Genomic DNA, 15,639 nt, shown 5'->3' with positions numbered 1-15,639 from the left:
TATTCTATTCTCCATTCTATTCTATTGTATTTTATATTCCATTCTCTATTCTATTCTATTCTCTATTCTATTCTATTCTATTCTATTCTATTCTATTCTATTCTATTCTATTCTCTATTCTATTCTATTCTATTCTATTGTATTTTATATTCCATTCTCTATTCTATTCTATTCTATTCTATTCTATTCTATTCTATTCTCTATTCTATTCTATTCGAATCTATTCTCTATTCTATTCTGTATTCTCTATTCTCTTCTCTCTTCTATGCTATTCTCTATTCTATTCTATTCTCTATTCTGTTCTATTCTATTCTATTCTCTATTCTATTCTATTCTATTCTATTCTCTATTCTATTCTATTCTCTTCCATTCTATTCTATTCTGTATTCTATTCTATTCTCTATTCCATTCTCTATTCTATTCTATTCTCTATTCTATTCTATTCTCTGTTCTATTCTATTCTATTCTATTCTATTCTATTCTATTCTATTCTATTCTATTCTATTCTCTTCTCTATGCTATGCTATGCTATGCTATGCTAAGGTATGCTATTCTTTTCTATTCTGAGACAGAGTTTCACTCCCGTTCCCCATGCTGGAGTGCAGTGGCAGGATCACAGCTCATTGTAGCCTCGACCTCTCATGCTCAGGTGGTCCTCCCACCTCAGCCTCCTAAGTAGCTGAGTCTGTAGGCATGCACAAGTACACCTCGCTTATATTTAGTAGAGACAGAGTTTTGCTATGTTGCCCAGGCTGGTCTTGAATTCCTGAGCTCAAGTAATCTGGCCACCTTGGCCTCCCAAAGTGCTGGGATTACAGGTGTGAGCCACTGTGCCCAGCCAAAATTTTATGTTTTTAAATGTGTAAAAGTGTGATACTTGTTTATTAATAAAGTAATTAATATATAAGGGTATATTTGAAAGGTAAAAGTTTATGTAAAGTCCCACTTAAGTGTCTTATGTGACATTCAGAAATTTCCAATATAATATTGGACTCATATTTACTTTCTTTCTTTTTGAGATGGAGTCTCACTGTGTCACCCAGGCTGGAGAGCAATGCTGTGATCTCGGCTCACTGCAACCTCCGCCTCCTGGGTTCAAGCAATTCTTCTGCCTCAGCCTCCTGAGTAGCTGGGATTATAGGCATGAGCCACTGCACCTGGCTAATTTTTGAATTTTTAGTAGGGATGGGGTTTCTCCATGTTGGTCAGGCTGGTCTTGAACTCCTGACCTTGTATTCTGCCCACCTTGGCCTCCCAACGTGCTGAAATTACAGGCATGAGCAACTGCGCCCGGCAGGCTCATATTTACATATAAGTTACAGTCAGTTTTTTTTTCCCTGTTGCTTCATTTTTCCTTCATATCATTTTTTTTCTATTAGAAATAATTCTGTAATGAACGTCCTCTTGCAAATATTGTTCTTTTCTACTCCCGTGAGAATATCTGAGGTCTTGTGTTTTAAAACTAATAACTATGCCTGATGTTTTTGTTGTTTAATGTTTGTTTCTTTTACAGAGGAGGGTCTCACTTTGTTGCTGAAGCTAAAGTGCAGTGGCACTATCATAACTCACTGTAGCCTCAACTTCATGGGCTCAAGCAATTCTCCTGCCTCTGCCTCCCAAGTATCTGGGACTACAGGTGTGCACCACCATGCCCTGCTAATTTTTTTAAAGACTTTTAGAGATAAAGTCTCAGTATGTTGCTTAGGCTGGTCGTGAATGCCTAATGTTTAATTAACACTTGACATTTTATAAAGCACTTACACTTTTGATCATCACAAACGATATTCTGAAGCAAGCTAGAAAAATGCTGTTAATCCTCTTTTACAGATATGAAAACAGGCTTAGGTTAAGTGACTTGCCAAATTTCACTTAGTAGTAGAACTAGCATAATAATTTAGACCTTTTGATTTGGTTACTCTTTCACCATGCCATAATTGTCTCTTGGGAAAAGGGAATATGAAGATAAGTCTCATATTTTAATACGTTTAATATTTTATTGTATTTTGGCTGGGCGCAGTGCCTCCTGCCTGTAATCCCAGCACTTTGGGATGCCAAGCCAGGCAGATCATGAGGTCAGGAGTTTGAGACCACCTGGCCAACATGGTAAAACCACATCTCTACTGAAAATACAAAAAGTAGCCAGGACTGGTGGCAAGTGCCTGTAATCCCAGCTACTCAGGAGGCTTCGGTAGGATAAACGCTTGAAACCGGAAGGCAGAGGTTGCAGTGAGCCAAGGTTGCGCCACTGCACCCCAGCCTGGGCAAAAGAGCAAAACTCCATCTCAAAAAAAAAAAGGAAATTAATATATTTTGTGTCTTTATCTGGGCACTTGGGTCCATTTTTGTGTAAACTTATGAGGAAGGCTGGGCGCGGTGGCTCAAGCCTGTAATCCCAGCAACTTTGGGAGGCCGAGACGGGTGGATCACGAGATCAGGAGATCGAGACCATCCTGGCTAACACGGTGAAACCCCGTCTCTACTAAAATACAAAACTATCCGGGCGAGGTGGTGGGCGCCTGTAGTCCCAGCTACTCGGGAGGCTGAGGCAGGAGAATGGCATAAACCCAGGAGGCGGAGCTTGCAGTGAGCTGAGATCCAGCCACTGCACTCCAGTCCGGTCGACAGAGCGAGACTCCGCCTCAAAAAAAAAAAAAACAACTTATGAGGAACCAGTCTCTTCACCACAGAAAAGCTTCAATATAGAAAACATTTTGTTGGCCAGGTGCGGTGGCTCACACCTGTAAATCCCAGCACTTTGGGAGGCCGAGGCGGCTGCTCACTGGAGGTCAGGAGTTCGACACCAACCCGACCAACATGGTGAAACCCCGTCTCTAGTAAAAGTACAAAAATTAGCCAGACATGGTGATATATGCCTGTAATCCCAGCTATTCGGGAGGCTCAGGCAGGATAATTGCTTGAACCAGGCAGGCAGAGGTTGCAGTGAGCCGAGATTGCGCCCCTGCACTCCAGCCTGGGCAACAATGCAAGACTCCGTCTCAAAAAAAAAAAAAGAAAACATTTTGTTGCACTTAAGTGGTTGGTAATAGCCATCCACAGAGTAGGTGTTCTTTTATTGGATTAAAACATAAAAAAAAAGAAGCACTTGTTCTTTTAAATTTACCTTCCTGGTTTTCCTTTATCACCTATGCTTTTCAAAAATTGCTTCCTTTAAATTTAGAAACTTTCCTATAGCAGAAGGTTTTTGCTCCTTTCTGTCTTATCTCTCGAGGGGCAGGTTGTGTGGATTTGGCAAATGATTCATACAAAAATATATAAAAGTACAGTTGACTGTATACATGGGTTCTGCATCTGTGGATTCAACTACCCACGGATCGAAAATGTTCAGAAAAACACGGTAAAAAATATTATAGGACAGACATGGTGGCTTACACCTATAATCCCAGCACTTTGGGAAGCCGAGGCAGGAGGATTGCTTGAAGCCAACAGTTCGAGACCAGCCTGGGAAATATAGCGAGACCCAAATATCTGCAAAAAATTTCAGGAATTGTGGTGTGTGCTTATAGTCCCTGGTACTTGGGAGGCTGAGGTGGAAGGATCGCTTGAGCCCCGGAGTTCAGGGCTAAATTGAGCTATGATTGCGTTGCATCACTGCACTCCAGCCTGAGTGACAAAGCAACACCTTCTCTCTTAAAAAAAAAAAAAAAAAAAGCAAAACTAATTTTAATATACAGTATAGCAACTTTTTACATAGCATTTGTGTTGTATTTGGTATTACTTTAAAAATCTGGAGATGATTTAAAGTATACAGAAGGATGTGCATAGGTTATATGCAAATAATATACCATTGTGTGTAAGTGAATTGAGCATCCTTAGATTTTGGTATTTGAGGTGGGAGATCATGAAGCTAATCTCTTGCAGATACCAAGGGAAGATTGTATACTACGTACCCAGTTCTGATTGTGGCTATTTGATGCTTTTTACTGACTTGAGAACAAATCTTTGGATTTGGAAGTTTAAAATACAGTCTTGGCCGGGTGCGGTGGCTCACGCCTGTAATCCCAGCACTTTGGGAGGCCAGGGTGGGCGGATCACCTGAGATCAGGGGTTCAAGACCAGCCTGGGCAAAATGATGAAACCCTGTCTCTACTAAAAAAAGACAACAATTAGCCAGGCATGGCGGCATGTGCCTGTAATCGCAGCTATTCAGGAGGCTGAGGCAAGAATCTCTTGAACCCAGGAGGCAGAGGTTGCAGTGAGCTGAGATCGCACCACTGCACTCAGCCTGGGGGACAGGGCAAGACCCCACCTCAAAAGCAAACAAAAAAAATTAGTCTTACATTTCTATGAGATTTAACTGTAATTTGTTGGTTACATAGCCAGCTGAAGCTAACTTGTAACTTTCAGAGCTATAATTTCCCTAAATTGTGAAATTCAACACGTATTGAAAAATCAATAAAACATAAATATTCAGGTTACCAAATCATTATAAACTTAAACACTTTTGTTAGTATAATCCAAGCCAAGAAATTGAACCTTGCTAATACTCCCAGAATCCCTTCTCTTTTTTTTTTTGAGATGGAGTCTCTGTCGCCCAGGTTAGAGTACAGTGGCATAATCTTGGCTCACTGCAGCCTCCATCTCCCAGGTTCAAGCGATCCTCCTGCCTCAGCCTCCCAAGTAACTGGGACTACAGGCGCCCCCCACCACATCCAGCTAATTTTTGTATTTTTAGTAGAGACGGGGTTTCGCCATGTTGGTCAGGCTGGTCTCGAACTCCCGACCTCAGGTGATCTGTCTGCCTTGGCCTTCAAAAGTGCTGGGATTATAGGTGTGAGCCACCACGCCCGGCCACAAGCCCTTCTGATTACATCTCTTCCCCTTCCTGTCCTAGAGAAAACACTCTTCTGAATTATGGCAATCACAGAGTCATTTTTAAGTATACATCTATAAACAATATAGTATAGCTTTGTATGTTTATTAGAATCTCTACTCAATTTGTAAATGCTTTTTAAATTGTTTTGCTGTATGTGTACCTAGCAAATAAGTTTAAACTTAATCCTGTTAAATGTACTTAACAAGATCTTTTTTTCTTCAGTTACGACCACCTCAGCCTCCAGTGTATCTCTTTGTATTTGATGTGTCTCACAATGCAGTCGAAACTGGATACTTGAATTCAGTTTGCCAGAGTTTGTTAGACAATCTGGATTTGTAAGTTTCTCAATTCAGCTTAAATATGAAACTAATAGTATTTTCTAAATGGATAAGTAATTTTTTTGAAATTAAAAAAAAAGTTGTATAATTATGTTCTAAAACTCCACCTAAATCAGTTGTTAATTTAGGCCTCACTTTCTCTTAGAAACATTATTTTTAAACCTATAGTTGGTAGGAAGAATAATGTAATGAACTTCCAGGCACCGGTCACCGAGATTCATCATCTTCAACATTCTGCTCTTCTTGCTTCATCTCATCCTTCCCCTTTCATGCACATACCTTTTCCCACCTTGAGTATTTCAAAGCAAGTTTCAGCCAGCATACTGTTTAACCTATACATACTTCAAGATTAACTTTTATACCTAACTATAATACTAAAGCATCAAACAAAATTTGCAGTAATGCCACATATGATCTAATACCCAGTTTATTTTTTGTTCCTAGTTGTCTCAAAAATGCCTTTTTACTGTCAGTTTATTGGAGTAAGAATTTAAACAGTATACACATATTGCATTTGGTTATCAAGTGTCTTAAGTCTCTTAAAATAACTATTTCCAGTGGTTTTTAGAGACCTACTGTAAACCTTCAAAGTTAATGTGACCTTTCTGTGTAATGAAGTATAGTGCTTGTGTGTGGTGTGGAGGGATATAGAAGGCTAAATTTCATCACAAGTGGAGTAACTCCTTCACTTTGGTGAAAAGCTCATTCTTGTTCCTGCCAGCATTTATATTTTTAATGTTATAGATTGTGAATGGGGATTGTGAATTGATGAGATTGTCACTGACTCACCCATGCATGAACAAGAGTGAAAAACAGTTTGCTCTTCCCCTTATATGATTGTAGTTCCACATATTTGTAGTTCTTTAAAATAGATGCTTTTGTTCTTTGTTCTTAAATATTAGAGTTTCTGTATCATAATATTTTGAAGCATGCTTTATAACTTAAAATCATCTGCAAAATTTCATTAATAGTTTTCAGTATTTTTAACCTACTATTTCCTAAGTTATTATATGTAAGTTTACATAGCTATACTTGGTTTTGGATTGTTGTATTATTGCTGTTTTTTGTTTATTGTTTGGCTTATGTTAGTGTTTTCCCTTTGAGTCAGATATGTTTTCATGGTAAACATTGAGTGGTTTAAACATTTGTTTGTGTTGGGCCAATTTCTATAATATTGAATTAGATATTTTCATGTAACTCTTAGGACATATTTTATGTGTATTTGTATATGGTTAAAACTTGATAAAATAGTCTTCTGAATTTGTCTTTAGGCTTCCTGGCAACACTAGAACAAAAATTGGCTTCATAACATTTGACAGCACAATCCATTTCTACAGTCTTCAAGAAGGTCTCTCTCAGCCTCAGATGCTAATAGTTTCAGATATTGAAGGTATAGATTTATTGAACTGCTTTCATAATTTTTCAGTTTTAGAAATATTTCTTTATTACTTGACAAATTGGATGTATGTTGTTTGTACTATGTCAAGGAAAATCTTGAGTATAAAATCATGATTGTTGGAGTTGTAAGAGTCTTTCAGTGCAATCTCTCATTTTATGGAAGAGGAAATGGGGGTTATGGAGACAACATGAATTCTGAACAAGGTAACAAAAACAAGTTAATGTTAGAACTCAGATCAAATTTAGGCTTTTTCCCCCCTTCTTCCCATTTATTCATTCAAAAAGTATTTGAGGATAGACATATAGAGCAAAGAAATAAAACTGAGAGCTCAGAATAAAGCCTAGCATATATAGTCAATTGATTTTTTTTTTTTTTTTTGAGATGGAGTCTTACTCTGTCTCACAGGCTATAGTGCGGTGGCATGATCTTGGCTTACTGCAGCCTACGCCTCCCAGGTTCAAGCAGTTCTCCTGCCTCAGCCTCCCGAGTAGCTGGGAAGACAGGCATGCAACACCATGCTCAGCTAAGTTTTGTATTTTTAGTCGAGATGAGGTTTCACCATGTTGGCCAGGCTGGTCTCAAACTCCTGATCTCAAGTGATCTGCCTCTCTTGGCCCCACAAAGTACTGGGATTACAAGCATGAGCCACCAGGCCCAGCCAGTCAATTGATTTTTTGACAGAGGTGCCTGGACCAATCAGTGGGAGAAGAGACAGTTTTTTCAACAAATAGTTGTGACAGTACTGCCTATGTAAAAGAATGAGGTTGGACCTTTACCTTATACCATGTAAAGAAAATTAACTTGAAATGGACTAAAGACCTAAACTTAAGAGCTATAAGTATAAAACAGGGGCAAATATTTATGCCACTAGATTGTGAAACATTGGAACCCTGGTGCATTTCTGGTCAGAATGTAAATTGGTATAACTGCTGTGGAAAATACCTTGGCAGTTCCTCAAAGTTAATGGTGAATTACTACATGATGTAGCAATTCCACCGTTCAATATATACTCCAAAAAATTGAAAGCAGGGACTCAAGCAGATGCTTGTACATCATTGTTTATAGCAATAGCAATCATTCACAATAGCCAAAAGGTGGAAACACCCCAAGTAGTCATCAACAGATGAATAGATAAACAAAATGTGGTATAAATGTATAATGGGGACAGGCGTGGTGGCTCACGCCTGTAATCCCAGCACTTTGGGAGGCTGAGGCGGGCGGATCACAAGGTTAAGAGATCGAGACCGTCCTGGCCAACATGGTGAAACCGCGTCTCTACTAAAAATACAAAAATTAGTTAGGTGTGGTGGCGTGCGCCTGTAGTCTCAGTTACTTGGGAGGCTGAGGCAGGAGAATGGCATGAACCTGGGAGGAGGTAGAGCTTGCAGCAAGCCCAGATCGTGCCACTGCACTCCAGTCTGGACAACAGAGTGAGACTCCATCTCAAAAAAAAAAAGACAAAAAAAACGTATAATGGAATATTATTCAGCCTCAAAAAAACGATGAAATTCTCACACGTGCTACAATATGGATGCACTTATACTAAGTGAAATAAGCAAGACACAAAACGACAAATATTGTATGGTTCCACTTATATACAATACCTAGAATAGGCAAATTCATAGAGACAGAAAATGGAATAGAGGTTACCAGGTGCTGGGGGGGAAGGGCAATCAATAGGGAGTTATCATTATTATTACTTTTTTTTTTGAGATGGAGTTTTGCTCTTGTTGCCCAAACTGGAGTGCAATGGCACCATCTCTACTCACTACAACCTCCGCCTCCCAGGTTCAAGCAATTCTCCTACCTCAGCCTCCTGAGTAGCTGGGATTATAGGTACGTGCCACCATGCCCAGCTAATTTTTTGTATTTTTAGTAGAAACGGGGTTTCACCATGTTAGCCAGGCTGGTCTTGAACTCCTGACCTCAGGTGATCCGCCCACCTCTGCCTCCCAAAGTGCTGGGATTACAGGTGTGAGTCACCGTACCTGGCTATTACTATTTTTTTAAAGACAGAGATTCTGTCTCCCATGTTGCAGCGCAGTGGTGCAATCATAGCTCACTGCAGCCTTGAAGCCCTGGGCTCAAGCGATCCTTCCACCTCAGCTTTTCAAGTAGCTAGGACTACAGGTACACGCTACCATGCCCAGCTAATTTTTAAAATTTCTTGTGGAGGCAAGGTCTTGCTAAGTTGCACAGGCTGGTCTCAAGCTTCTGGCCTTGGGCAGTCCTTTCACCTTGTCCTCCCAAAGTGTTGGGAGTACAGGCATGGGCCACACCTGGCCAGGCCTTATTTTTTTGTAAAAAGAAACAAACTATAGAAATGTAGAAAGTGATTATCCTTGTAATCCTCTACCACTCTTTTCCCAGTTTACTCCCTTTCTAAGAAAGAATTACTAAGCAAGAATAAATGTGAATCCTGAGAGGCTCATCTGAAGTGGGCAGTTAGCATACCTTCTGATTCGCTTGATTTTGCAGTCCCATTGATTTTACTTGTTTTGTTTTGTTTTGTTTTGTTTTGTTTTGTGTTTTTGGAGACAGAGTCTTGCTTTGTTGCCCAGGCTGTAGCGCAGTGGCGCAATCTCGGCTCACTGGCTCACTGCAGTCTCTGCCTCCTAGGTTCAAGTGATTCTCATGCCTCAGCCTTCCGAGTAGCTGGAATTATAGGTGTGTGCCATTATGCCAGCTAATTTTTTGTATTTTTTAGTAAATACGGGGTTTCACTATGTTGGCCAGTCTGGTCTCAAACTCCTGGCCTCAAGTGAACTGTCCACCTTGGCCTCCCAAAGTGCTGGGATTACAGCAGTCATGAACCACTGTGCCCGGCCTCCATAGTCCCCCTTTTTTTTTTTTGAGAAGGAGTCTTGCTCTGGCACCCAGGCTGGAGTGCAGTGGCGCAATCTCGGCTCACTGCAGCCTCTGCCTCCTGGGTTCAAGCAATTATTTGCCTCAGCCTCCCGAGTAGCTGGGATTACAGTCGCCCACCACCATGCCTGGCTAATTTTTGTATTTTTAGTAGAGACAGGGTTTCACCATCTTGGCCAGGCCGGTCTTGAACTCCTGACCTCGTGATCCACCCGCCTCGGCCTCCCAAAGTGCTGGGATTATAGGCATGAGCCACTGCACCTGGCCCGTAGTCCCTTTTTAAAGGCACTGGTATGGGCCTTCTTTTTTTTTTCTTTTGAGACGGGTCTTGATCTGTCCCCCAGGGTGGAGTGCAGTGGCGCCATCTCAGCTCACTGCAACCTCTGCCTCCCAGGTTCAAGCAATTCTCCTGCCTCAGCCTCCCAAGTGTCTGGGACTACAGGTGCCCACCACCATGCCTGGCTAACTTTTTGTATTTTTAGTAGAGATGGGTTTCATCACATTAGTCAGGCTGGTCTCAAACTCCTGAACTTGTGATCCGCCCGCCTCGGCCTCCGAAAGTACTGGGATTACAGGCATGAGCCACCGTGCCTGGCCGACCTTCTTTATAAGAAAGCATATGCTTTGTGAATGACAGAGCTATTGGTGAGCTGTATTGCTTCCTTATAAAGACAGCATTCTTGTGTGTCATGTTAGTCAAAAAGATGTCTCAATGCCAATAGTGTATCTTTGGCTGGCTTCCAGGGCTAGCCATTTAAAAAAAAAAAAAGAGGTCAAAGCAGAATTATAAATTATTATCTTTAGCCTAAGAAGCATAGCACTTACACAAACCCGTATTCAGTGAGTACAGATCAATATTTTCTTTTTTTCTTTCTTTTTTTTTTTTTGAGACAGGGTTTCAACCTCCTGCCTAGCCTGGGAGTGCAGTGGTGCGATCTTGGCTCACTGCAGCCTCAGCCTCCCCGGCTCAAGGAATCCTCCCACATAGCTGGGACTACTTAGGCATGCACCACCATGCCTGGCTCATTTTTGTATTTTTTATAGAGACAGGGTTTTACCGTGTTGCCCAGGCTGGTCTCAAACTCCTGAGTTCAAGTGATTCACTTACCTCAGCCTCTCAAAGTGCTGGGATTACAGGCGTGTACTACTGCTCCCAGCCCAGATAAATATTTTCTAATTGGGAGGCTATACCTTTTACAAGGTAGCAGACAAGAAACAGAAAATTTGCAGTAGATACCTGTATCATTGTGGTTTTTTGGTGGCTCTTTGGACACATGTAAACAGTGCTATAATAGTGGCGGAGGTGGCTTATTTTTAAGGAAGGGGTGGTTAATTGCATTAGTGTTGTATTTTTGGGACACTTTTAATTATTACATTTTGGTTAAAATAAATATGTATTTCTTCTTTCAGATGTTTTTATACCTATGCCAGAGAACTTATTAGTAAACTTAAATGAAAGTAAAGAGGTAAGGCACATTTTCCTACCTGACATGTTTAATTGAAATATTGAAGGAATATGTTTTTGAAATGAACTTTAAGTAAAATTTTTATTATTTCTGTGACATTTCTAAGATGTGTAGCATTTTATATTTGCTCTTATAATTAGATGAACAGCTCTTGGGTTCCACCTTGAGCTGATCATTTTTAAGTCTAATGAAGCAAGTTATTTGTAGTAGGGTAGAAAATAAGCATATTCCATAAAGGAGGAACACCTGAAGGAAATCTGTCTTGCCAGCCATTTGGGAAGTTGGGAGGGTTGCTGAGATAAAGCTTCTGGTCACTACACAGAAGCACATTAGGTAGGCTGCTTTCAGTGCCCTTTGCTTTTCTGATTCACAGAGTGTCATTGGGGTCAGTTCAGAAGAAACTCTTATTACCTGCCTGGAAATTGCCATGAGATAATACAGTGAGAGGTGAACAGAATGTGTCTGAAGGGGGGATGTTGTCTACCCTGTACATGCATATATGCCGTAGGGGTAACATTTTAACTAGCAAGTCTATGGTCTCTGCTGTTGGCAATGGTGACTGTGCCATAGTGCGAAGTATTTTTTTTCCCCATTAACTCTATTTGTACAACCTAACCTGTAAAGGTAGTTGTTTTTCTTTTGTAGTGCTATTACTAGTTGACAAAGTTACTGGATATATTAGATTTGCAACAGGGAACAGCTAAACTCACTTTGGAACTTAAAAGAATAAAGTATGTAGAGGTGATGGAGAAGGCCATATTTCATGGCATTAAAATATACCAAATCTCTGAACTGTGATGGTTCTTTTGGATACATTTTGGACTTATAGTCTTGCTGGACTACTGCATGTGCAAGAACTGTAAGGCCCCAACTTTGATTTGTTTTGCTTGCCAATTTATAATGTTGACTTAAAATGGCTTTCTTGTCATTTGACCAACTTCATTGTTTAGTGTCTGTAGACTCTCTGACCATCATCATGACTCAGTGTCTTGTCTATTGTATTAGATACTGACTGAATGTGAAAAAAAATTTTAATTGTGACACCCTCGAGTTTTCTTGCTTTATTTTACAAGCTCGTGCAAGATTTACTGAAAACTTTGCCACAAATGTTTACTAAGACTCTGGAGACCCAGAGTGCCTTGGGTCCTGCACTGCTGGCTGCCTTTAAGCTGATGTCTCCAACTGGTGGTCGAATGTCTGTCTTTCAAACACAACTCCCAACTCTTGGAGTGGGAGCGCTGAAACCACGAGAGGAACCAAACCACAGGTCATCTGCTAAGGTTAGAGAGTCATGAAATGTCTGATAAGGTTTATGCTGGTGTTCCACCTCTGTGACCACAGAGCTTGTTTTTTCTTTAAATTTATTTGTCAATTGTTGGGAGGAGGGACTATAAGGAAATTAACTTTTATGTAGACATTTTTATATGGTTACATTTTTCTCTACCTGATTCATCCTTCTTTAATTTTTAATATCTTTAGCAGGCCACTAGCAATTCAGTCTGCCTTCAGAGAAACAGTCTGGGAGACTAACAGCATATGCTTGACAGGGACAAAGAGAACCTGATTGACCAGTTAAGAATAGTCTTATTTGGCTGGGTGTGGTGGCTCACGCCTGTAATCCCAACATTTTGGGAGGCCAAGGCAGGCGGATCACCTGAGGTCGGGAGTTTGAGACCAGCTTGACCAACATGGAGAAACCCTGTCTCTACTAAAAATACAAAATTAGCCGGGTGTGGTGTCACATGCCTATAATCCCAGCTACTCAGGAGGCTGAGGCAGGAGAATCGCTTGAACCTGGGAGGCGGAGGTTGTAGTGAGCCAAGATTGCGCCATTGCACTCCAGCCTGGGCAACAAGAGCAAAACTCTGTCTCAAAAAAAAAAAAAAAGAAAAAGAAAGGAAAAGAAAAATAATAGTCTTATTTGGCACATCGATGGCCAGGGTGCTTGTGTGCAACTTGTGTGCATAAACTTGAAAGTTTTTGAGACCCGTATTTCCCCAAAGATTATGAAAGAGAGACCTGTGTACTATACTGGGTATTATATCATTCCTGGAGTCAGACTGCCTATTCTCACTGTTTATTACCTGTGGGAACTTGAAAAATTAATTTCTTTACCCCTTTGTTTCTTTATATGTAAGGTGAAAATAAAGGGTCAGGTATGGTGGCTTATGCCTATAATCCTAGCCCTTTGGGAGGCTGAGTTGGAAGGACTGATTGAGCTCAGGAGTTTGAGACCAACCTAGGCAACATAGTGAGACCCTGTCCCTACAAAAATACAAAAAAATTAACCAGGTGTGATGCTGAGAGCCTATAGTCCTAGCTACGCTGGAGGCTGAGGTGAGAGGATCACTTGAACCCAGGAGGCTGCAGTGAGATCGTGCCACTACACTCCAACTTGGGAAACAACAACAACAAAAAAGATGACTGGGTGCGGTGGTTCATGCCTGTAAGACCGTGCTTTGGGAGGCTGAGGCGGGCGGATAACCTGAGGTCAGGAGTTCAAGACCAGCCTGGCCAACACGATGAAACCCCATCTCTATAAAAAATGCAAAAATTGGCCGGGCATGGTGGCTCATGCCTGTAATCCTAGCACTTTGGGAGGCCAGGGTGGGTGGATCACGAGGTCAGGTGTTCGAGACCAGTCTGACCAGCATGATGAAACCCTGTCTCTACTAAAAATACAAAAATTAACCAGGCGTGGTGGCACACGCCTGTAATCCCAGCTACTCAGGCTGAGGCAGGAGAATCGCTTGAACCTGGGAGGCAGAGGTTGCAGTGAGCTGAGATTGTGCCACTGCACTCCAGCCTGAGCAACAGAGCGAGACTCTGTCTTGAAACAACAACAACAACAACAAAACAGAAAAATCAGCCGGGGGTGGTGGTGTGCACCTGTAGTCCCAGCTATTTGGGAGGCTGAGGCATGAGAATTGCTTGAACCCGGGAGGAGGAGCCTGCAGTGAGGTAGCTGAGGTAACGCCACTGCCCTCCAGCCTGGGTGACAGAGTGAGACTCTGTCTCAAAAAAAAAAAAAAGAAGAAAGAAAATAATGATAGCACTTACCTCTTAGGGTAGTTGAAAGGACTAAGTAAGTATTACACATGAATTGTTTAGAACAGTTTCCAGCATACTGAACATTTAATAGATTTTAGTTACAATAAAAAAATCTTTGCCAACTATGAAATTATTATAGTAAATACAGAAAAATTTTAAAAACATATATNAGAGCATGTGCTATGACAGTGTATGGATGTGGGACAGATCTTCAGTATTTGGGAGGTTTTAAGGGTTGTTTAGTATCACAGTGTAAATACTATACTTTGCTAACATTTTCTTTTCTTTTCTTTTTTTTTTTTTTGAGTCAGAGTCTCACTCTGTCCCCCAGGCTGAAGTGCAATGGTGCTATCTCGGCTCACTGCAAGCTCTGCCTCCCGGGTTCATACCATTCTCCTGCCTCAGCCTCCCGAGTAGCTGGGACTATAGGCGCCCGCCACCACGCCCGGCTAATTTTGTATTTTAGTAGAGATGGGGTTTCACTGTGGTCTCGATCTCCTGACCTTGTGATCCGCCCGCCTCGGCCTCCCAGAGTGTTGGGATTACAGACGTGAGCCACGGCGCCCAGCTGACTTGTATATTTTTAAATGGAGAATTGTATTGTGTGTGAATTACCTAAATTTTTTAAAAAAGACCTTATCTCCGACTGGGCACAGTGGCTTATGCGTGTAATTCCAGCACTTTGGGAGGCCAGTGCTGGTGGATCACTTGAGTCCAGGAATTAGAGACCAGCCTGGACAACATTGCAAAGTGATGTCTCTACAAAAAATACAAAAACTTAGCTGGGCGTGGTGATGCACGTCTGTAGTCCCAGCTTCTTAGGAGGCTGAGGAGGGAGGATTGCTGGGGCCTGGCCTGGGAGTCAGAGGTTGTAGTGAGCAGAGATCACACCACTGCACTCCAGCCTGGGCAATACTCTGTCTCCAAAAAAAAAAAAAAAAAAAAAAAAAAGAAAGAAAATAGAGTCTATTTTTTTCTTTTTTCTTTTTTTTTAAGACAGTGTATTGCTCTGTCACCCAAGCTGGAGTGCAGTGACACAGTCTCGGCTCATTGCAATCTCCACCTCCTGAGTTCAGGCGATTCTCCCTGCTTTAGCCTCCCGGGTAGCTGGGATTACAGGTGTGCACCACCGCGCCCGGCTAGTTTTTGTATTTTTAGTAGAGACGGGGTTACACTATGTTGGCCAGAATGGTCTCGAACTCCTAACATCAGACGATCTGCCCACCTCAGCCTCCCAAAATACTGGGATTACAGGTGTGAGCGACTGTACCTAGCCTAGACCCTATCTTTTTTGAGAGAGTCTCATTCTATCGTCCAGGCTGGAGTGCAGTCACAGCTCACTGGAGTCTCCACCTCCCTGAGTCAAGTGATCCTCCCACGTCAGCTTCCCTAGTAGCTGGGACTGCAGGTGTGAGCCACCACACCTGGCTAATTCTTTATTTTATTTTTTTTGTAGAGTCTGGGTCTCCCTGTGTTGCCCAGGCTGGTATCAAGCTCGTGGGCTCATGTGATCCTCCTGCATTAGCCTCCCAAAGTGTTAGGATTACAGGCATGAGCCACCACACCCAGCCACGGATCTTGCTTTTAAACTTTTTTTTTAATTGTGGTAAAATATATATAACATAAAATTTACTATTTTATCCATTTTTTTATTGTACAGTGGTATCAAGTATGTTTTCACTGTGT

General features: G+C 41.5%; 1 protein-coding gene across 3 annotated transcripts in view; it reads left to right on the top strand.

Moving 5' to 3' along the window:
- Positions 1-12,289, top strand: part of SEC24A (SEC24 homolog A, COPII component) — a 49,371-nt gene extending 37,082 nt beyond the window's left edge. The window contains exons 9-12 of one of the 3 annotated variants that reach the window (XM_017871949.1): positions 5,057-5,169; positions 6,444-6,562; positions 10,847-10,902; positions 11,976-12,289. In XM_017871949.1, coding sequence (XP_017727438.1) covers positions 5,057-5,169; positions 6,444-6,562; positions 10,847-10,902; positions 11,976-12,197 — 510 coding nt within the window. In that variant the 3' untranslated portion in view covers positions 12,198-12,289. Of the gene's footprint in view, positions 1-5,056; positions 5,170-6,443; positions 6,563-10,846; positions 10,903-11,275; positions 11,702-11,975 lie in introns of those variants that run through there. The other 2 variants (XM_017871948.1, XM_017871950.1) reach the window with 2 other exon arrangements.
- Positions 12,290-15,639: the final 3,350 nt, after the last annotated feature.

This window comes from Rhinopithecus bieti, unplaced genomic scaffold (assembly GCF_001698545.2).
Source record: "Rhinopithecus bieti isolate Rb0 unplaced genomic scaffold, ASM169854v2 scaffold_5889, whole genome shotgun sequence".
Taxonomy (NCBI): Eukaryota; Metazoa; Chordata; class Mammalia; order Primates; family Cercopithecidae; genus Rhinopithecus; species Rhinopithecus bieti.
This window is presented reverse-complemented; position numbering and strand designations above follow the sequence as displayed.